This window comes from Camellia sinensis, chromosome 8, assembly GCF_055761805.1.
Source record: "Camellia sinensis isolate YWXY chromosome 8, ASM5576180v1, whole genome shotgun sequence".
In the NCBI taxonomy this organism is placed as follows: Eukaryota; Viridiplantae; Streptophyta; class Magnoliopsida; order Ericales; family Theaceae; genus Camellia; species Camellia sinensis.
This window is the reverse complement of record NC_138968.1, coordinates 137,143,945-137,167,955: the sequence shown is the minus strand read 5'-3', so window position 1 is coordinate 137,167,955 and position 24,011 is coordinate 137,143,945. Positions and strand designations below refer to the sequence as shown.

The window sequence follows — 24,011 nt, the reverse complement described above, 5'->3', positions numbered from 1 at the left end:
GTAGATAGAGTGTGTGAATAAGGGTAAAGATGGAAGATTGCAGTGTGTATTGGACAAATTTCTTATTTATCAAATTACTAAAGGTGTGCATTGAGTAGTGGTATGCCTTGAGATGAAAGGTGGTGTGTAAATAGAGGCACCCAAAAATACATTTCCCACTCTACTCATATCTATGTTCTCTCTCTCTCTCTCTCCCATTCAAGAAGCTTTCTCTCTCTCTCTCTCTCTCTCTCTCTCTCTCTCTCTCTCTCTCTCTCAAGAAGCTCCAAGAAATCTCAATCCCTAACTTGAACCATGCTGGACAATCTACCAAAGGAACTGTTGACTAAAATACTCATAAGACTACCAATCAACACTGTCGTTCAATTCATGTGCGTTTCCAAAGCATGGTGTTCTCTAATCACTAGCCCTCATTTCAGTAACAGATACCTCAATCGAACCCTTATTGTTTCCAAATCCAACAACAGTCATCCTCTACTCATCAGACACTTAGACGACATCGAAATTCATCAGGAGCACTATACCATACATTGGAGTAACAATGATGATCCAGTCGATTCGCATCATTTTGAGCTTCAATTCCCTTTTCGGGGTTTCAATAAAGCTTTTCAAATTGTTAGTTCTTGTAATGGTCTGGTATGTCTCTCAGATGATTTCTATTGTATCATGAACAATGTGATTTCGTGGAACCCAATCATCAAGAAGTCATTGACTCTTCCATTGCCAAGAACTTCAACTAATTGGCTTCAAGGTCCAGCTAGTCAAGTTATTGGATTTGGGTTTGATCCCAAAACTATAGATTTTAAGGTGTTGAAATTGACCTATTTTGAAGAGGGTCTTGATCATTTTCTCTTGAAAAAACCCCCTTTCATTGAGCTTTACTCACTTCGTTTGGGTTCTTGGACAGACATTGGTGTTGTTGCGCCTATGTGCCTCGTACATTATAATTCATCTCAAGCTTTCGTTGATGGAACCATCAATTGGGTCCCGGTTGATAAGAATAGGTCTAATGCTTTGATTTTGTTATTTGATTTGAGGGATGAGGTATTTGGAGAGTTGAATTTGCCGGAAAGTCTTGTTAAATTGAATCCTTTGACATTGTCTATTGCAGAATTTAGGAAGTCAATTGTTGTGTGCCATGAGCCTTACATTTCTTCTAGTAAATGTTTTGTATGGGTGAAGGAGTATGGTAAGGTAGAGTCTTGGACCAAACTATACACCATTGATACGGTGGAAATGGGAGAGGTACTTTTCTTGAGGGGAAATGGTGAAGTTGTTTTGTCTTCAAGGAATGGATTGATTGCATATAATCCCAAGAATCAATGACGTAGGGATCTTGGGCTTCATGCTGTTCATTTCTTACTTTGTGTGCATGCCTACATTCCTAGCTTGGTTTTACTTGGGGAATGAAATGATGCACAAAAACTTCTGACTGAAGAGGCTAATGTTGAGGAGGAAAAACAGTAACTTTGAATGAAACAGGGAAGATTAAGAAGAGCAGACAAGATTCAAGTGTACATTTAATAAAGTTTTAGGTTCTTGTTTCTAATATATTGCTGGAAATTTTGGTTTTTTTGAGAACTACCAAATACACTGATCAAAGCTAGATATCAATAGCAATGTAAATACTAGTGTTTTTTTTTTTATTTTTTATTTTTTTTATTTTTTTAACAGTAAATGCTAGGTTGTTCAAACTTCTGATTTGTTAGCTCCATTTTTTATTTTTTTTGTTTCAATTGTACATGTAGTTGTCAACAAAGGTGGGGTTTTTAGTCCTTCATATGCAGCTAAACTTGGATTCCTTTGACCTTTGTAGAAGTTTGCCTTTTGATTTGATTCGATTTGAAGATAAAACTTGCAGTATACTTGTCAAGTCAATGAAATGTAAAAGAAACCATTCTTAATTTTGCCATCATTTAACTTCTTAATTATTTTAGAAAATTTAAAATAATTAAAATATATAAAGAATTGCATCCCAAACATACTTTTGCATCCCCGTAGTGATAATCTTGAATCCGTCATTGGTTTGAAGAAGCCTTGTTATCTGGCAAAGTCCTCAATAAAACTAGAAATAAAGTAAATTGTGGCCAAGATAGCATAGCTTTTTTTTCAAAAAAACAGTTTTATTATTTTTGTTTGGGTTTCCTACTAATTATTTGCTTGTTTCTGCTTTGAAAACAGAGTTCTTTTCACATGTTACATGCTATTGATGAATATTTATAGTTAGGTCTGAGGTAACAGAAAACAGTATAACATCTCACCAAAAGAGGACGATGCAAGAATGAGATTACATTAGAGGATGCATTTTGATCCTTAAAATATAGAGTGATAACTGATGAGGATAAGAATTGCGATGGCTTGGTTTGTCATTTCATGATTTTTCTATTTTTATCTTGTAGGAATGGATGATGAATTGGTAGCCACTTTTTTTTATAAAAAAAGGGGGCAAATTTCATGAACACACAAGACTTTCATTTATCTTACTCTTTATTTTTCTCTTCTTAACCCTTGGAAATGCTATGCTAAAGACTATTCAAGAGGTCAAACGGCGTAATACAAACGAAATGTAAAGAAGAAAAACAAGTCCCGTTTAATTTTGAGACCTATAGGTTTAGGAAGAAGATGAAATGCTTTTTTGTTTTTGTTTTTGATGTTGTGAAATGCCTTTTTTTGTTGAAGAGATGGTTTTATGGCTCTAAAATTGAAATTTTTGTGCCATCACCTTATATGTCAATGGAAATTTATGGGTTCATTTGGGAAATGGATTGGCTTTTAGACTTTTTGGCTTTTTAGCTATTTTAGCCTGGGGCTAAAAAATCTCGTTTGAGAAGGGCTTTTTGACTTTTTTGACTTTTTGAGAGAGAGAATGTAATGATTATGGGTTGGATATGATGTTTTGTCTTATTGAGCTAAAAAGCCTATTTTGTCTTTTTGTAGCTAAAATAGCCCCAAACCCAACCCAACCCAACCCAACCCAACCCAACCCAACCCTTCTTCCCAAACGAAGCCAGAGTGGTTAGGATTTATTTATTTTTTGATTCATAGCTACATAGTCATTAGGATTGATTTAATAATTTTCTAGGTCATGTACATATGCAAATAAAAATGAGATCAAGAAACATTATTACATTTTCAATTTCCTTGATTAGGAGTAATAATCATTTGGCTTAACCATTATACCCAATATCTAATTTATATAGGTTGTGTTTTAAGTTTAGATTTGTGGAGTGATTTGCGAAGAAAAAAAGAAAATAAAAGATTTTTAAATTTAAAAAACATGCATATAGTTTCTACTTATTTTTCTTTATCTATCTTTGTTTCTTTCCTTCCTTTTTTTCTCTTCATAAATACAAAAGTCAAACACAATATAAAATTTCACTAATAAGAAGAAGAAGCGAGTGGTTTCAAAAAGAAAATTCTTTCCAACATTTTCTTCATCTATTCATCATAAAATAGTTGATCCATAGCATATGAGTGATTTTGTTGTATTGTACTAAAATTTTGATCCAAGTGACAAAAATATGTATTCACACTGAAAGAAGAAATAAGATAGAAATATGGAAAGAAAAGAGTGGAATCTGGTTCTGAGAAGAAGAAAGATGAGTAATCAAGCTGGTCGATTAAGGGAGAATGAGTTTGTCACTCTATTCGTGGATGAAGTCCCAGAGTCCATGACCCCCAGGGATCTATTTAAGCTTTTCAGCAAATTTGGTGTTGTTAAGGATGTCTTCATACCAATGAAAATGAGGAAAACAACAAGAACAAGATTTGGATTTGTGAGGTATGATTGCAAGGTGGCTGTAGAGGTGGCAAGGCAAAAAACTGATGGATTATGGTGTGATAATAGGGCCTTGAAAGTGAAAATGGCGGAGTACAGTAAATTTGATCAACATAGACAGATGCTAACTAATAAAAGGGAGGTAAGTATGGAGCAGAAGAAGCAGTGGAATCCAATACAACCTCTGATGGGAAATAAAGGTACGACATATGCAGATGTGGTTCAAATAGGAGGTCAAAATGGCAGAAAACAAGAAAAACAAAAAGTCTCTATCAGAGCTATTGAGGCTGGTAACGGGTGGCTGTATGACAGCTTGTTGGTGAAGCTCAAAGAATTTTTCTCTTTTCATGATTTTAAAAAGGAGATGCAGAAAAGAAATGTAAAGGGTGTTGATGTTCAACAAGGATGAGAAAAGTTAGTAATTTTATCATTTAGCTCTTATCAACAGATGAAGGAAGAAAGAGCTTGGATGCGGGAGTGGATATATGAGTGGAGTGATCAAGTATCTGAGTGGGACGAAAGGATTTGTATGGATCAAGAGAGATGTGTCTGGATTACTTGTGTGGGTGTTCCCCTCAATCTTTGGAGTCTAAAAACCTTCAGAGATATTGGTACTGTATGGGGAGAAGTAATTCAATACCATGAAGATACACTTGGGGGTAAGCACTTTCTGTTTGGCAAAGTTAGGAAACATTATGGAGCCCATAAATACGGTGATCAATCTAGTAGGAAATGTGAGGACCTATCAAGTGCAAGTGTATGAAGAGCCATTAGTTAGTATCTGTCAGTGCAATAGTGATTATAGCCGCCACAAAAATGAAGTATTGGAATCCAATATGCAAGCTGAACTCTATTATATATCCAAAAACATAGGACAAGTTGATGCTGCATATCCGAAAGCCGTTGATAATGGAAAAGAAGGTGGAGATGAAGATGAAGGTGGTTCATCTGCAAAGAAGAACGATGATGAGGATGTGGAAAAAAGTATTGAGGTGTCAAGTAATGGCAATCACACAGTGGAGAGGGTGGCAGATAGCCTGCTCGAAGGTAATAATTATGTGTCTGGTTCAGTTGTCAAAGAAACTGATAGTGCTCCAGGGAAAACAAACGATGGGGGCTACTGTATTGAAGAAGGAGTGGAGCAGGTAGCTGGCTCAAGAAAAGAGGTGCATGGGCCTGCTCAAGGGACTGATGACCATGTGTGCACTAGTGGGTTTATGCATAGTCTGAATGGGACAGAGGGTGGTAGGCCCAATATCAATTTAGAAGTTGTGATAAATGGAGCTAAAGATCAGCCTATAAATATTGGGCCAAGATGGCAGGTCAGTTCGACTTTGAGTAATTGTATAGCCCAATCCAAGCCTATATATGTAAAAGGAAACTCAGCCCAAAAAGACAAACATGAGAGGGGTGGCCCATCGCAGAGGGCCACTGATAGAACAAGAAAGAGGATTGATTTAAAGATGAAAGGAGTTGACCAAAGGAAAAGAAGAAGAAGGAAAGGTGCCCAGACAAATCAGAAGGGGATTTTATTCAGTAACTGCTTAAAAAATGGGGTGATCCTTAGAGCGGCAGCAGTTGCTACTTTTTTATCCGTGTCTCAAAGTGGTAATTCCAGAAGAAGAGGACAGCTGCTTACTAAAGGTCAAGCTATGGTTGCAGTAGGGAAAGAATTAGGGCTAAATTGTGAAGGGAAGGAAGATGAAGTGGTGGAAAGACTAATTGAGCTAGAGGAAAAAGATTTGGGACGAGTTGTAGGGGAAGGTGTGACGGCTTAAGGTGTCGGAACAAGGGGGGTTGAGGCTGTTGTTAGCTCTTATGAAGATCATGTCATGGAATGTTAGGGGTCTTAAAAGACCTGAAAAACGGAGTAAAATTAAAGTCTTGGTGAGGGAAAGGAAAATCGATGTTTTGCTGCTTCAGGAGACAAAACGAGCCAGTGTTGATGTTAATTTTATAAAATCTTAATGGCCAATAGAGGATATGGGTTTTGTGGAGGTTGATGCTGAACGAAGTGCTGGTGGCCTTCTTTGCCTTTGGAATACCAACGTTTTTCAGCTGATTGATTGCTGTAGTTCAAGGAATTTTATTCTCCTTTCAGGTATATCTTCTCAATCTTTCCCTTGCATAATATGTAATATATATGCTCCGAATGATGTTTTGAAGAAGAGGAAGTTATGGGAGTGTCTTATTAATTTGAAACCTTTTTACCCCAATGCTTGGTGGTTGGGAGGTGATTTTAATGAGATTCGATTTATGAGTGAAATGAAGGGGTGTTTAAGAAGGGAGAGGAGTATGAAAGATTTTAATAAGTTCATAGAAATCTTAGAGATGACTGATTTACCTATGCAAGGAAGATTATTCACATGGTGTAATGCAATGGAGGCAGATAGGTGGAGCAGGATTGATAGGTTTTTGCTCGACCTTGCGTGGTTGAAGAGGTGTAAATTTAAACAATGAGGATTAGCCAGAGACATTTTTGATCATTGCCCAATTCTGCTGATGGAGGATGAGCGGGATTGGGGGCCAAAACCTTTTAGGTTTATCAATGCATGGACATCTCACCCTCAATTCAAGAATGAAGTAAAAAGGGTCTGGAAGGGGGCTCAGCTTTTGGGTTATCCTAGTTACAAACTCATGCATAAATTGAGAATTTTGAGAGCACATCTGAGAATGTGGAACAAGGAGGTATTTGGTAATATTGATGATCAACTGAAAAAGGTTGCTGAGGAACTTCATGAATGGGACTTGAAAGCTGAATCAAGATCCTTGGTGGAAACTGAAGTGCAAAGAAGAAGAGAGGTTAGAACTCAAGTGTGGCATCTTAGAAGAACCAAGGAGAGGATATGGTTATAGAAGTCTAGAATGTCATGGGCCCAAAGTGGTGATAAGAATACTAGACTATTCCACTTGATGGCAAGCAGCAGACAGAGGAAAAATTTCTTGGATTCAGTGAAAGTAAATGGTGTTGTAGTGCAAGATCCAAGTATGATGAGACATGAAGTGGAGAATCACTTCATTGCAGTGTTTGCTGAAAGTTGGAAGTGTAGGCCTAAGTTGGAAGGCCTTTTCTTATCTATAAGTCCTATAGATTCTGAGGGGCTTCTAGAGGCACAGTTTAGTGAAACAGAAATTTGGACAGCTATTCAAGATTGTGATGGAAATAAGGTGCCTGGTCCAGATGGCTTCAATTTGTATTGCATTCAAAAATGTTGGTCCATAATGAAAGGAGAGTTTATCAAGTTGTTTCAAGAGTTTTACAGTATTGGGAAGATGGCTCGGGGTGTAAATAGCTCTTTTATTTCCTTGATTCCTAAAAAGAAGATCCCCATAGCCTTGTTTGAGTATAGACCTATTAGTTTGGTTAGTTCTATCTATAAAGTGGTGGCTAAAGTGCTATGTAGAAGACTCAGTCAAGTGCTGCCTAAACTCATAGGGGAAGTTCAAACTGTCTTTCTTGGTGGTAAAGGCATTCTTGATGGAGTTTTAATTGCCAATGAAATGGTGGATTGGTGGAAAAAGTCAAAGCAAAAAAGTCTCATTTTTAAATTGGATTTTGAGAAAGCCTATGACTCAATTAATTGGGAGTTTCTGCTAGCAATGATGCAAAATTTTGGGTTTGGTCAAAAATGGGTGGGGTGGATTAAGGAGTGTATCTCTACACCAAGGATTTCAGTGCTTGTAAATGGATCACCCACAACAGAATTTTCTCCTCAAAAGGGGTTGAGGCAAGGTGATCCACTATCACCTTTCCTATTTAATACAGTGGCTGAAGGCTTGAATATCCTATTGGAGAGAGCAAACACAAAAGGGGCTGATTAAAGGTGCTTTAGTGGGTTATCAAGGGTTAAAAATCTCTCATTTACAATTTGCAGATGACATCATTATCTTTTGTGAAGCATCATGGAATGAACTCATTATGATCAAAAGAATTCTAAGGTGTTTTGAAGTGGTGTCAGGCCTTAAGATTAATTTCCATAAGAGTATGGTTTGTGGCATTGGTGTGGAAGAGGGGTTAACTAAGGAGTTTGCTAAAAAACTTAATTGCCTTAGTCAGAAATTACCTCTTACATATCTAGGTTTACCTTTAGGGGCAAATCCAAGGAGAAGCAATACTTGGAAACCAGTGGTGGAAAAGTATAAGAAGAAATTAGCATCTTGGAAGAGGAGATACTTGTCTTTTGCAAGTAGATTGACCTTAATTAAGTCTGCATTGTCAAGTTTACCAGTGTATTTCCTATCCATCTTTAAAATTCCTGTTGGTGTTGCCAAAACAATTGATAGGATTCAATCTAATTTTTTGTGAGGAGGTTCTGACATTAAAACAAAATTCATTTAGTTAAGTGGCAGGAGGTGTGTCAAAGTACAGCTCAAGGGGGGTTAGGTGTGAGAAGGCAGAGTGAGGTTAATGTGTGTTTAATGCTAAAATGGTGGTGGAGGTATGGTAGAGAGCATAAATCATTGTGGAAACAGGTGGTCTGTTGCAGATTTGGTGGTTTTGGGAGTAGGTGGACTCCAGAACTAGTGACTGATGCCATGAGTGTTAAGGTATGGAAGGATATTGCATCATTAGGCTCATCACTTATTGTAGTGGATGAGTTTTTGGCACAAAATTTTAAAATTGTCTTGGGGAATGGGAAAAGGATTCATTTTTGGTCGGATAGGTGGTTTAACAACACAAGTCTCAGAAGTGAATTTCTTAGGTTGTTTAGTCTATCAATTGAAAAGGAAGGCTCCTTGTAGTTTTTTTTATCAACGAAAAGGGCAGGACAGTGATTGGAAGTTAGCATTTAGAAGACCACTTTTAGCTTGGGAGGAGGAGGAAGTTCAAAGGCTTCATGTATTTTTGTCAGAGGCACCAAATCTAAATCAGTTATCTGAGGATTCATGCTTGTGGATGGCTAAACCTTCAGGTGTTTTTTCTGTGGCTTCAGTTGGGAAAAAGATGCAGTCTCTTGGTGAGCTCATGGTTAGCATTTCAAAGTTCATGTGGAGAAATTTAGCACCTTCAAAGGCTCAGTTTTTCAGTTGGTTAGCTCTGGAAGGAGAGATTGAAGACTAAAGACTTCATGCATAGGATTGGAGTTCTGTCTGCCAATGATAGTTTGCTCTGTGTGTTTTGCAAGACGGGAGGTAAATTGGCGGGAGGTAAAGTGGGCAACTCCAGGTTCTGTGAAAGTTTTGCTGCAATGGTGGTCTGGCATGAAATTTGAAAAGAAGGAGTTAGAAATTTGGAAGGTTGTCCATTTGGCCATGTTCTGGTCTTTGTGGAAAATAAGGAATGATTGTTTATTTAACAATGGCAAGGTTGATTTTGCAGAGATGGTAGAGCTTTTAAAAGTCAGAATTGCCTTATGAGTCAAGTCAAATGTAAGGGTATCAATTATTCAGTGCATGATATTATGACAAACTTGAAGCAGGTAAGAGGTTGTCTAGTATAGGAGGCATGCTGTTGTATGTCATATTGCTATATGTTGCTGCTTTGAGGTCTGCTCAATGGTGCTGTGTGGTGCAGAGGAAGGGGTGCAGCTCATATGAGTGCAGGTCTGATGCTATATGATACTAATGTATTTTGGGCTGCAGGGGAACTGTATGGATTGTTGTTTGTTGTATGCTGTTTGTAGTATGCTGTGTGGAAGTTGTTTGTAGTATGCTGTTTTGTTATATGTTGCTGCTTTGAGGTCTGCTGAATGGTGATGATGCTGGTCTGCTGGTTGCCTTGCTATTGGTAGGTTTGGGATGCAGGGGTGCTGCTGTCAATTGGTTGTGTGGTTGCTGGCTGCCTTTGAGGTCTACTGAATGTGTGGCTGCTGGTTGTCTTTGAGGTCTGCTGCCTGTCTTTGGCTGTCATTTTGCTGCTATCAATTCTGCTTGTGGGTGATCTGGGTCTGCTTGTGGGTTGTGCTGCTATCAGTTATGTTATCAGGGGTGCTGCTCTCAGTTCTGCTGTTGTTAGATGTTGTTACTGGTGTTTTTTTTTTTTTTTTGAGTTGTATGGTGTTGATTTTTCAAGTTGTCTGTCTTTAATTAGGCTTCTAGTTTGGGTTGTCTGTTATGTTTAGGCTTGGTTAGTCTTTACTTGGTGTGGTTGTTCTGGGTGGTTGTGGTTGGTTCCTCACCAACTCTTGATGGTGTGTTGCATATGATTGGGCGGTCTTATTAGTGCCAACCTAGTTGGGATTGATTTGACCCGCTATGATGCTTTTGCACTCATCCTTTTTTTCCTTTATTGATGTATTAGCTTTCTTCTTTACCAATAAAGTTTTTTTTCTTTGCTGATCAAAAAAATAAAAATAAATATAGACAAAATATGTCCTCTTTACATTTTTAAAAAAAAATTATTAAGTCCTATTGTCATTATATTCATTTATATTGACCTATCTAAATAAAAATTTTATGAAAAAAGTAACACTTATTAATTGAGAATTTTCCAGTTAGGCCTATTAAAGCAGCCTAAAAGTTAAAAAATCACTACAAAAAATTAATTATTCTCTTTATTTTTTTGCTCATTTTTTTATAAAAAAATTTTGAAAAACAAACACTAAAAAAATCATCTTCCCAAAGCAATCCTTATTGCTAGGGATGTAATCGGTTCGGTATGGTCGGTATTTAGATAAAACATTTCACTAAACTGATAATGTTTGTTTTATTATTTTGAACATTGATATAAACCACTTTTTCCATCAAACTGTACCAAACCGAACCGATTGAAACGGTACGGTTCGGTTCAGTGTAGTTTAATTGGTCTAGGACCTTTTAAACTTGAGTCACTTTTAAATATAATCATTAATCTATATAAAAATATTAAATTACTTATTTGTCTACCATTTCAAATATATCCAATCCATCCATTTAATAAATACTTTTCAATTCCTAGATTAACAAAAATAAAGACAAAAAAAAAAAAGTTAACAAATACTAAGGTTTCAAGAATAATGAGTTAGAATTAAGATTATATATAATAAGAGTTTACAAACTTAGATTATAAAGTTGATAAGATTAATTAATTGAGGTTAATAATTTATTATACTTATTAATATCATTATATTATTAGATTATATATATATATATATATATTATAAATACAATATATATTGAAGTGGTTGGTTTCGATTTAGTTCAGTGCATAAGATGTTTGAATCGATAGAGAATCGAAAACTAAAAAAAAAAAATCAAATTTAAAAACCACACATATCGATTCTTGTTAAAAAACAGACTAAATATAGTCGATTTTGTCCGATTCAATCGATTTGATTAGTTTTTTCGATTTTTCTTACCTCCTTACTTATTACAATCAACCCAACTCGGTTAGGTGATTTGGATTCCCAATCAACTCAATTATTATTTTTATTTTTTTATAAAAAAAAATTAAAAAAATCATTTTCCCACTACAACTCTTATTGCAATCAACCCAACTCTCTTCGGTCATTTGGATTCCCAATCACCAATTGTTCAAATTGGTTTAGTTAGTCACGTGATGAAGCCCTAGCAAATCATAGAATACCTGTGGGCGTTTGGATGCAAAGTTCTAAAAAGTCTATAAACTATGGGTAAATTGCATTCACTCTTTCTTAAATTTAGAAAAAACGCAATTATTCCTATACTTCTTTTAACATAATTATATCGCCATCTTAAGGTTTTAATTCATACAAAATTTAAGTTATTTTTTGTCAATAATTTGTTAGTTATATGAAAAAAGAATAATACTATCATTTATTTCCTACTATATATATATATATATATTTATCTTTATTTATTTCAATATTTATCTATTATTAGAATTAATTTCGGTCATTTTAATCATACTAAAAGGGTATTTAGTCTAATTATGGTAAAAATAAAGGACTGACTATATTTTTTTAAATCTCAAATGAGATAAATATAATTTACCTCTAAGCTATTTATCATCAGTTAAAAAAGTTATATATTATATTTAATTTTTTGAGTTACCAACAAATAATTTATTTTTATTGATTTCTTAAATACATAAATTTGTTTTAATTTAAATATATATATATATATATATATATAAATCACTATAAAAAAAAAAAAAAAAAAAAAAAACAAACAAACAACCCAACCTACCCCAAATGAGGAATGCTAGACCGAATTCAAATAGCCAGTACAATCGTTTGAATTTTTTTTTTTTTTAAACTTTTTAATATATATATATATAATAGAGAGAATGGTGTGAGGCTTTTTTGCTTTGTGAAGGCTAAATCATTATAAATTTTTTTAAAAAAAGGAAAAAAAAACTTTAAGTCAACGTGAACAAATAAATTTATTTTCAATACTCTTAAAATTTTCATAACGTGGTTACAAAAACTTCACAATATTATAAGAATAACATGATAATTTCTCAAAAAAATAAAAAAATAAAAAGTAAGTATCAAAAACCGTCTAAGTCGTGGTGTAATTTAGGAGAAATAACAGCACAATTGGATGATAAAAAAAATTATAAGTCAATGAAAAAATGTATACATTTTAAGAATTAAAATATTATATTTTTTTGGCATAGTTTGGGAAGTTGGTTTTGGTGAGTTAAGAGCTAAAATAGTCACAAAAAACAAAACATAAAATCCAACCCATAATCATTATACTCCTCTCTCACAAAAAAAGTCAAAAAAGTCAAAAAGTCAAAAAGTCCTTATCAAACCAGGCTTTTTAGCCCCAAATAGTCAAAAAGTCAAAAAGTTAACCCACTTCCCAAACGGAGGTATAATTTTGTAATTTTTTTTTTGCTGTCATCATTGTGCAATTATTTTCTCTATAATTTATATACATAAAATACATAAATTTACTATTAAAAAAAAGAAGAAATGAATAAGGTTCTCACGTCATGTTGTTGCAGGTGGTAGGTAGATGAAAATACCCGGGGGAAGCAATTTATAGGTTATGTTTGTTAGAGTTTTTTAAATATGATTTGAGAATATAATTGAATTTTGAATTTATAAGTTTTGAAATTATATTTTAAGTGTAAAAAATTTGTTTAGTGAATGAGTTTTGAATTGAGTGGGAAAATTTTAATGTGACATATGATATTTGATACAAAAATTTATAACTCATAACCAAACATACAACTTAAAATTCTATTCAAAACTCATAAAAAAATTTTAAAATGCATTGTTCCAGTCAACTGGCCGGACGTTCAGGAGGACGACCGGTTAACTCAAAATTTTCTGCCTTGGACAGAGTTTTCAAAAGTAAGTGTGAAATTAATTTTTAAAAACCGTAAATAAATACCACACTCAAATGTAATAGTAAAATTAAGTGTATGCGTTACTATGATTATTATACACTATTTGTGTACTAACCATAAAATATGAAGACGTATCAATTGGGCTTAGTGGAATATATATGGAGGCATCTGAGTGTTCGATAAGTGTTCAACAACGTCTCTGTTTGGTAGGACTTATAAGCTGCTTATTTCAATTTTTAACTTAATTTAAGCTAAAATGTTTTGTTTGGTACAACTTAAGTTAGCAGCTTATGTTAGATAATATCTCAATGGGACCACATAATTAAATGTGGTGTTATCATTTATAAGAAACCTACAATTTAAGTGATTCAATTTAGTTAATAGGCTTAAGGGTATATGTGTTATGAACCTAATGCGTAGATACTAGTTGTATAATTTCTATTTCTATGAGGGGCAGAAATAGAAATTAAAACATATTGGTTAAAGTTGGTTTTCATTACCTTTCAGTTTTAAAATCAATAATAGTTAATTTATTGGTTTTCATTACTTTTCAGTTTTAAAACCAATAATGGTTAATTTATTGGTTTTCATTACCTTTCAGTTATGAAAACTAATTACAACCTTTAAAAGGTTATGGTTCCTATTCCTTCCCAAGGTGAAAAAATAAGAATACTGTTTTATTTTTCTAAATCCTCTCAAGGAGAAACATAAGGCACCAAAGGGAAAGGATTAGAAGGCTCTAACAAAGTCAATATTAAGGTTTTATTGACAATCAGACGCTTCCGTTTAACCGTTCATCAATGGATTCAGGTATGTCATTTTGTCTTGATTTCTTGATAATACACATGGTAAATGATCCAAAGTGTAAGGTTTATGTTCTGAAATTTTATGTTTACAAGTGGTATCAGAGCGGTTATATCATGTGTATTATCAGAACAGATATGCTTTTATTCATCCTATTTAGTTTCCTAGAATCAGATTCTGTTTTTTGTATTTCTGTTTTTTCCTCTGCTGCACATTCTGTTTTGTTTTCTGGAAATGGAACATAATTCGGATGGGCGGTTCATTTGTCAAATGGATGAACATCATGTATTTATATATATATATATATAGATATATCTTGCGATTTGATCGGTTTCAATTTGAACATCATTAAAAAAAAAAAAACTATTTGTTTTTGGAACCGTCACTTATATATATATGTATATAATTGGAATTGCTGCAGATTATATAACATATACGGGGTCACAAATTTAGAAATCTTTAAATTTAATGTAATTTCATACAACATCTACAGAAATTTAATTTTCTAACATTCTCAATATAAGTCAATTCAAACAAGATGTCACAAAAGTGATCTTTCTTGTCTAGATTGTTTTATATGGAATGTTTTGAAGTTCATGTCTGTGTATCTCATGCGGGTATTTATAGGTCCAAAGACATGATTAAGACTTGGCAGAATTACACACACATTTTGTGGTGATAAACATGTGTCAATTGTCAAGGAAACCTAATGTGAATAATAAATCCATCAAAAGATAGATTTGTTATTTGACATAACTTATTGTCAATGTTTGATCATTACAACAAGAATACCACTTACAGTTAATATCACTATCCAAAGGCTTGGTATTAATGTTGTGCTAGGTATCTTGAGATGTTGTCATTAAATTAATTTATTTAGAGATTATCTGTTTGGTAACTTAATGTGAACATGAGGTAATTGCAACATTTTTTGAGGATGTTGAGTTTGGGGGGGAGAAATCTAGTTAGAGACATTGTCTTTGAGGAGGAAACAGGAGTAATCCCACTTCCTACTACTACTTTTGACCAATCACAGGTTCCTATACCTGTCATTGCTCGAGAAGTAATTTCGGATCCTCAACCAGACAATGTTGTTCAAGATAATATAGTTCAAACCCCTATTCAAGATGAGGTAATTGTTCCTGAGGAATAAACTCTACAACCTCAACCTCAAGAATCTGTGCCATTAAGGCGATCCACTAGAGAAAGGAGATTTGCACTTTCAGATGATTATATTGTATATCTCCAGGAACATGAGGTAGAAAATGGAATGTCGAAAGATGATCCAATCAACTTTCGTCAAGCCATGGAAAGTTCCTAGTTGTAAAAGAAAGAGTGCAGAGTGGACAGATTTCCATAGAGCACATTGGGACAAACTCCATGATAGCGGATCCACTTACGAAGGGACTACCACCCAAGGTCTTTCATGAGCACACTGCTCAGATGGGTGTTGTTCTATTTGAGAATATTCTGGTTTAGTGGGAGTTTGTATTTATATTACTGCTTTATGTCAACCTTGAGTTTTATCTATGTAATTAGATTAATTTCTGCAGAAATGAAATATTCAGTTTATTACGCTCTGTTACGTATTGTGAAGTATTGATCTCAATAAAGTTAAGTAGGACCAGTTGGAAATAGGCATGTATGGATCACATCACATGTAATTTCCATGTTACGCATCCATGATTGATCTATGTCATTTAGCTGTATTAGTATACGTGACCATTGGTGGGTCGAGATAGGATTGATGTAACGAAGACCGCTTTGATCCTATATTAATATAGTTAATGGACAAGATTGTTTGGATACCCTCAAGTTATAATAACAAATTTCTGAGCTCACTAAAGTTAAGCACATTTTTCAGGATACATATGTGGTCCAGTGGGAGATTGTTAGATAATGTCTCAATGGGACCACATAATTAAATGTGGTGTTATCATTTATAAGAAGCCTACAATTTAAGTGATTCAATTTAGTTAATAGGCTTAAGGGTATATGTGTTATGGACCTAATGTGTAGATACTAGTTGTATAATTTCTATTTCTATGAGGGGCAGAAATAGAAATTAAAACATATTGGTTAAAGTTGGTTTTCATTACCTTTCAGTTTTAAAACCAATAATGGTTAATTTATTGGTTTTCATTACCTTTCAGTTTTAAAACCAATAATGGTTAATTTATTGGTTTTCATTACCTTTCAGTTATGAAAACTAATTACAACCTTTAAAAGGTTATGGTCCCTATTCCTTCCCAAGGTGAAAAAATAAGAATACTGTTTTGTTTTTCTAAATCCTCTCAAGGAGAAACATAAGGCACCAAAGGGAAAGGATTAGAAGGCTCTAACAAAGTCAATATTAAGGTTTTATTGACAATCAGACGCTTCCGTTTAACCGTTTATCAATGGATTCAGGTATGTCATTTTGTCTTGATTTCTTGATAATATACATGGTAAATGATCCAAAGTGTAAGGTTTATGTTCTGAAATTTTATGTTTACAGCTTATAGCTTAAATGAAGCTATTTTTCAACTTATGTCAAAAGTTGGTGATGGGGTGCTTAAGGATTTTGACTTAAGTGCGCAGCTGGGGTTGGAGGGGGGGTTAAATGAGTTAAATGCCCCACCCAAACTTTATTATTTACAAAATTGCCATTACATATTATAGCGATTCTAGTTTTGACCCGACTTTTGATGTATTCCAAACTCGGGTTTCATAGTTTAATATTGTGTTCGAATCTTGTTCTCCTCCTTTAACTCTTTGAATTGAGCTTTGAGATATGTTGGGCGCGTTTGGAACAGATTGGTTGTTAGTGGTCTAGATTGTTGTTGCCCAGATTTTGGCTTCTTCGCTCGAGCAAGCCTTGTGAAAACTTGCCTATTTGCTTGAGCTAGACTTCTTGCGCTCGAGCGAACTTTGAGTGCTCTCAGCTTTTTCTCTAGACGCAGAATTTCTGGGAAGGTTAAGTCCTTCGCTCGAGTGAGACTTCCTGCGCTCGAGCGATGGTGTGCGTTTGTGAATACCTGAAGGTATGTATTCTGCGCTCGAGCAACGCTCCTTGCGCTCGAGCGAGGTCACTTGTTGTGTTTGGTCGCTCGAGCGACAACTCCTTTGCTCAAGCGAAGGTCGCGTATATCAGTTCACAGGAGTTCATTTTTACATAGAAAATTTAGATCTTTTTGTTCCAAAACCCTAATCTGGCACCTTATCTCTCTAAAACACACTCTCTCTTTACAAATACTCCATGATCTAAAGGTCTCTCTACCCTACCCCCTTTGATAAAGAACTAGAGCATCTTGTGGGCTTCCTCTACATACAAGCAAAATTGAGTTTGAGCACTTTTGAGTTTCTCCTTTATCTCTTTTGAGTTTCTTCACTTGAGGTAGGGATAATCTACACCTTAATATGGTTTTTAACCTAGATATATGTTGTTTAGTATAAATGGTGAGATTTGGATAAAGTTAGGGTTTAGATTCAAAATTGAAAAAGGGGGTTTTCATGTTAGTTTACAAAATAACTATGGGGCTTTGTGTATGAGATTCTCTAGTATGGAATATGGTAAAACTTAGACATATGGGTTAGTATTTTGGAATAAAGGGAAATTTGCCCTAAGTTGGGTTAAATTACTACTTTGAATAAATAATGAAATTGTTACGGAAAATGTGAAATTGAGAGGATATGTAAATGAATGGTGCAGATGGATTTGTTAAATCACTCACCTATGGAAATTTGTTTGATTATCTGTTTAACGGGTTTTATATCTGTTTTGGGCTATTGGTGGAGGATATCTATGAATGTTGTAAAAATTGCATGAAGATTAAGTGAATTGAAACTAGTCATTAAAATTATGTCATTGAATATGACGGTTTTGTTAAAACATTGAATATGTGTTGTGATTTGTCATTGTATATGACAATACTTTAATACATTGTGTATGTATCGTTGTTTGGGAGGAGATAGGGGATGTACTCCATTGTTTATGAGGAGATAGGAGATAGACTCCATTTAAAACTAAGTTGGCCGAAGTGTCCAGGGTGAAAGCCCCGAAATTATATATATATATATATATATATATATATATATATTTGGGTACCGATTCCCTCTGATGAGAATTTCGTAAAATGGCAAGTTTGAAGTGTTGAATGATGGTTGACATTGAATTGTGAATTAATGAGTTGTAGTCTCATTTGGGTTGTTTAAATAACAATGAATTAGACCCATGAATTGATTTGAAATGAATGAAAATGGATTGAGATGTAAATATCAATATTGAACGGTCATGGAAAGAATGTAAGTTGGTTATGTATATTGGACATTTATTCTGACATCTATATCATAGTTAAATCTTATATATTGTGTTAGTTTATCTGTATTGGGTTTTGGTTTACCCTACTTGAGAAATCATTTCAGGTGCTAGTGACATGCCTCCCCCGAAGACGTAGCTTGGGAGGGTTTAGGAGCTGAAGGCTCTCTTTTTTTTTTTTTTTGTTATCTTTATGTTCACGTGTTTATTAAAGCCAAGGGCTTTAAATGTAAAGAGCTTATGACTCTCTTTTGTTGTAACCAAGTTATCTCTTGGAAAGATGTAAGCCCGTAAGGCATTTATTTTGTTGTTATCAATATGTATTACATGCTGTAGATTCAGGATGAACGTTTATGAATGTATAATGTATGTAATACCTTTTATAGTGGTCCAAGTTTTACCCCGACCTTTGTTGTGTTTTGGACTCAGGTTCTGTGGTTGTTTGTTGTTGTCTATATCTTGTTTCCATCATTTAATCCATTGTATTTGAGTTTTGGGATATTGTAACAACCCTCATACTGTTTGCTGATTAATGACTGATTGATTACCGATAATCACCGATTACTACTAAACGGAACTGATAATGACTGATAACTGACTGAGAATTGAATTGATTAAAGTACTGAACTGACTGACCGAAATTGAAACTGAATTGAGCGAATACATCTGTTTGAATTGCATTTTATCTGTTGACTGTTTGTTTGATCTGTTCATGTTTTATGTTTAAACTACTAATTGAAGGCCTTATCGGCGGCCGAATCTAGAATTGATTGGTGTTTTATGATCGTCATATTTAATATGATTTTATGGTATAATTATCTGAAAACTGATTAGGTATGATTAAATTAGATTAAAATAAGCCAATTAAAGAGTTTGACGAAATTACACTTTTGCCATCTAGTGGGGCCTTTGTTTACTCATATTTGAAGCCTTGTGTATGCTTTATCAAAACATTTCCTCAGCCTTGTTTGAGCACTCAGCCGAATTTAGAGAGAGAGGAAGTGAGAGTCTTGAGTTCACTTGTAGAATTGCTTGGAAATTGAAGGATTTAGAGCATAAGATTGCATAGTTGAGCTTGTTCATCTTGCATTCAAGACCTAAGGTAGAGTAATTACCCTCTTGTTTATGAATTGAGCTTGTTCTTGCATGATTCATGTCAAATTGAGGAGCTAAGTCTTATTTTAGTTCATACATGTTGAAATAGAACATAATTCATGCATGCATGTTTGAATTGTTGGATTTTGAGTTGAATTCATGGCAAATTGCCACTTGCATGTCCATGTTTTAAGAGTAGTCCATGCTTTCATCATGTTTTGGAATCAATTGGCTCACTAGAGCATGTTTTGAAGTTTGAAAGTTATTTAAAGATCATGCATGTCATGTTTGAAGATTGTTCTTGGAAAATGGTTTGAAATTGGGTTTGAATTAAACACCCTTGGGCTTTGATTTCTCAAATTGAGTTTTGAATCGTGTTATTTCATGTGTTTATAAGAGTTTTCCAGAAAATGAGCCCAAGAGGATCGGTTTTGAGTTGTTAACAACTTGGTTTTGAGCTTGGAGGTGCAATTTGGAATTTCCAGATTTCGCACTTCCGCTCGAGCGGGGAAAGTTCCGCTCGAGCGTGGAATTCGAGCACCCAGCATCTCTGTACTGTTTTGCAGTCCGCTCGAGCGGAGGTTTGGGCGCTCGAGCGGAGTCAGGTCTCAAGCTCGAGCGGGCGTCGAGCGGAGATTTCACCCATCCAGTACTTTTACAGTACGCTCGAGCGAAAAAGTTTACGCTCGAGCGTGTACCTTTGTTGCATGACCGCTCGAGCGGGGAAACCTGAGCTCGAGCGGGACTCTGTTTTTCTGAAAATGCTTTTAAATGTACATCTTTGCATCATCATCCCATTCTAGGCATTCTTAGGCCTAGTTTAAGGCATCTTGTTGAGGATATAGATGTAGAGCACACCGAGGAATTAGGGGTTAAGTTATTATCTTTCCCAATTGTGTGGCTTAGTGTGCTCAATCTGTTAACTGTGTAGGGTTGGCGACTGGGGAGGCACGCTCTAGCATACTGTAGCCCAAACTCTGTGAGTAACAATTGTGTAGAGATATGTTCAAAATGATTATCTTTTGAATACTGAACTGAACTGTTTACTGAACTGATATTGTTTACTGAATGAGTGTATGTCCTATATTCTGAACTGTATTGTGGCATCCTTAGCACCTACTGTTCACTGTTACTGTTACAGAGATCTCTGTCGGTTCCCTTGTTGGAACCACTACTGTTTACTGACTGATGGCCATCATTACTGTTCAGTCTTTTAAGACCTACTGTTACTGCTATGCTAATGGATGTACCACATATGACTGTTTACTGTACTGAACAAATGAAATACTGATTGAAATGAACTGTTTTCATTACTGTAAGGACATTCATTCTAAACCCCTTTACGCTTTATGTTATTCACTGGGCTTTAGCTCACTGCTCATATATATATGTAGGTGTTCAGGCACCAGACCGCAGCTAGGAGCGTCAGGGTTACTCCAGTTTTGTCAAGCCAGCATTTGTGCCTCACTGCGAGGTTCCGAGCCTAACTGTTAAGGCGTAGGGGTGTCTTAGATTTTCCCCTTCTGTACTGTCTTACCGTTCTGTATAGACTGATTGTTTATCGTACTGTTATGCAGAGATTAAGTCCCTAGTCTGAATGATTGTAAATATTGTGCATACTGTTCTGTACCGTTTATGTATGAATGTATGAAAGTCTTTTTGCATACAGACTGTCACAGCTCATTGGGCATTGTTTATCTACTGTTTTGGCTTCCGCCAGGCCCTGTACTCTGTTTTACTGTACTACTGTTCTGCAGGCCTTCGGTAATCTCGGATTACTGGCCAGTTACGGTGCTAAACCCATAGGGCCGGGTTTGGGTCGTGACAGATATATTGGGTAAGTTTGGAACATGTTGGTTGTGCGTTGAAACAAATGGTTGCTGCCCAGGATTTGATTTCTTCGCTCGAGTGGGGCTTTTTGCGCTCAAGCGAGCCTTGGGTATTTGCTTCTTTGCTCAAGCGAGCACTTTTGCGCTCGAGCGTGTGTTCGCGTCCCTAAAAGACCTGAAGGTTGGTATTCTTCGCTCGAGCGAGCTTTCTTGCGCTCAAGCAAGGTTGGTGTTATTTGTTCCTTTACTTGAGCGAGCACTCTTGCGCTCGAGCGTGCGTTTGCGTGAGTGGCAGACCTGAAGCTTCGCATTGTTCGCTCGAGCGACGCTTCTTGCACTCAAGCGAGGTCCTTGTTATGTCTGGTCGCTCGAGCAACAAGTCCTTCGCTCGAGCGAGCCTCGTATATATCAGTTCGCAGTAGCGTGATTCAAGAGCACTTTTTGGTTTCTTTTTTATTCCAAACCCTAATCTGGCAGCCTCTCTCTCTAAAATGCCCCTTCTCTCTACAAATACACTTGATCTAGAGTGTCTCTACCCTGCTTCCTTTGTAAAAAAGGTAGAGCATCGCATGGGCTATCCTTTTGATCCGAAAAAGTGTAGATTTGGAGCATCTTGGGTTTCTCTCTTCATCTCCTTTGAGCTTCTCCATTTGAGGTAGGGATACTCTACTCCTTAATATGAGTTTTGACATAAATGTTAGTCATTTTGTAAAAATGGTGGGATTTGAAAATTTTGGGTAAAGTTAGGGTTTGAGTTTGAATGTTTAAAAGAGGGATTTTTCTTATTTGGGCTTCATATGTGTATGTGAGATCTTAACAATGGGTTAATTGTGTATAATGGGTGAAATTTGGCCTTAGGGGCAATATTTGAGAAATTGGGGAAAATGCCCTAATTCGAAATGAATCGCTTTTTTGTACAAATAGTGAAATAATGTGGGAATATGAAATTAGTTTGAGAATCATGAAATTAGAGGAAATTGTGATTAAATGGTATAGTTGGATCAATGAATCACTCACCTATAGAAAATGTGATGATTTATCTGTTTGATAAATTTAATTATCTATTTAGAAATATATGTTTTGGGCTATCGGTGGAAGATAGCCATGATTGTTGTAGAAACTACATGATGATTAGGTGAATTGAAACTAGTGAATTGAAATGTCATTGAATATAACGGTTGGATGTTAACATTGAATATGTGATTTAATTGGTCATTGTATATGACAACGTGTTAAATACATTGCATGTGTATATTGTTTGGGAGGAGATAGGGGATGGACTCCATTGAGAATTAAGTTGGCCGAAGTGTCTAGGGTGAAAGTCTCGAAATCATATGTGTATATTTCGGTGCCGGTTCCCTCGGACGTAGTTCCGTAAAATGGAGAGGAAATGAAGTGTTGAATGATGTTTGTTATTGAAGTGTTGGTATATGAGTTGTAGTCTCATTTTTAAACTGTTTGGATAATATTGAGCTATATCTATGAATTGATTGAATCGAATATGATGTAATTGTTGATTGGTTATAGAAATGGTATAAGTTGGTTTATAAGTGTTAATCATTTATCGAATGCTAATGTTTTAGTTACTTCTCATATTTGGTTTAGCATATCTCTACTGGGTTTTGGCTCACCCTACTTGGGACACCATTTTTCAGGTACAGGTGAAATGCCGTCTCCAAGATTTTAGCTTGAGAGGTTTAGGAGTTAAAGGCTCCATTTTGATAATTTATTTTTGATGTTAAATGTAAACTCAAGCCAAGAGCTCTATATGTAAAGGAGTTAGAACTCTTCTTTTGCTGTAACCAAGTGATAGCTTGGAAAAGATGTAAGCCCTTAGGGCATTTATTTTGTTATTTGGAGTTAGAATTAGATGCTATAGTTTCAGGATAAACTTCAATAAAAATGTAGGGTATGTTTGGTTTGTGTTTGAGAGATGTGTTTTAGAGATAAAAAGTACGAAAAGTTATTTGGTTTGGTTTTTTTCAAAAGATGTTTTAGAAAATTATTTTGAGAGAGAGTTTTGGAAAAAATGATTAATTTGATGTATGTGAGGGAGAGATTTGTTTGGAAAACTTGTTTTGTTTACAAGTTTTGAGAAATTTTTTTCGAAAAATTTGTTTGGTTTGATTACTTTTAAAAACTTATTTGTAGAGAAAATTTCTCAAAAATTTTTCAGAAATACAAACCAAACGAACCCGTAATGCATGTGATATCTTTTGTAAAGGAAACTCTGATAAATGAAACGTAACTTTTCTATTATGTTTATGGATCTTATGCATGATTGTCATATGCTTTAATTTGAGGGCGTTGCACCTTTTGTAATATGAACTATGATTAATGAAAGTATATCATTTTCTTTATGTTTATTTGCAATACTAAAAACATTTCTTAAACTTGCTAAAATCATTTTTTTAAGTCGATCAAGAGCATCTGACTGAGTTAAGAAAGGGAATTCCCCAACAATTCCTCATCAGAAAGCTGTGCCACCCTATTGCAACTAGGACAAACCATGTTGATCTAAGGAACTTCCTTCTATTGTATTGCATATCACAAAAATAAATGAGCTTCTCTTTCAGCCTCTAAAATCAACAGTTAAAACAAGTCTCAAAAACAGAATGTGTATATAAAGAGTAAACAAAGAGAGAAGCAGAACAAAAGTCACAAGGCTCGTCTTCTGCCAGCTGATTACTATATCAAAAGATACACGAAAGATATTACTGTCGTATAAATTCACTATTTTCTTATTCTTATTATAATTAATGTGGTAGGTAATAATACTTCAATATATAGCATTATTATTCATTTCCAAATTCAAGACCTGAAAAATCTGAACTTGTCCCTCCAAAGATATATTTGACCTTTGCACAATTGTTTAGAACACTTTACTACATAGTATTCACGAAATGGAAAAATTTCAGGGGATTCTTATAACTGGAAAATTCATTCTTCACTAATCATATCTTGTGGAAAGGCAGGGAAGGATAAAGAGTGAAATTGAATGTTAAATTA

General features: G+C 35.0%; 1 protein-coding gene across 1 annotated transcript; it reads left to right on the top strand.

Annotated features, from left to right (window-relative positions):
* The first annotated feature begins 294 nt into the window (after positions 1-294).
* LOC145798093 (F-box protein At3g07870-like) lies at positions 295-1,326 on the top strand. The gene has a single exon (XM_082885561.1). The coding sequence runs from the start codon at positions 295-297 to the stop codon at positions 1,324-1,326; it is 1,032 nt and encodes a 343-aa protein (XP_082741687.1).
* The last annotated feature ends 22,685 nt before the right edge of the window (positions 1,327-24,011 follow it).

Coding starts and splice junctions, on each gene's coding strand:
- LOC145798093 (XM_082885561.1), top strand. CDS start 295: ATGCTGGACAATCTACCAAAGGAACTGTTGACTAAAATACTCATAAGA.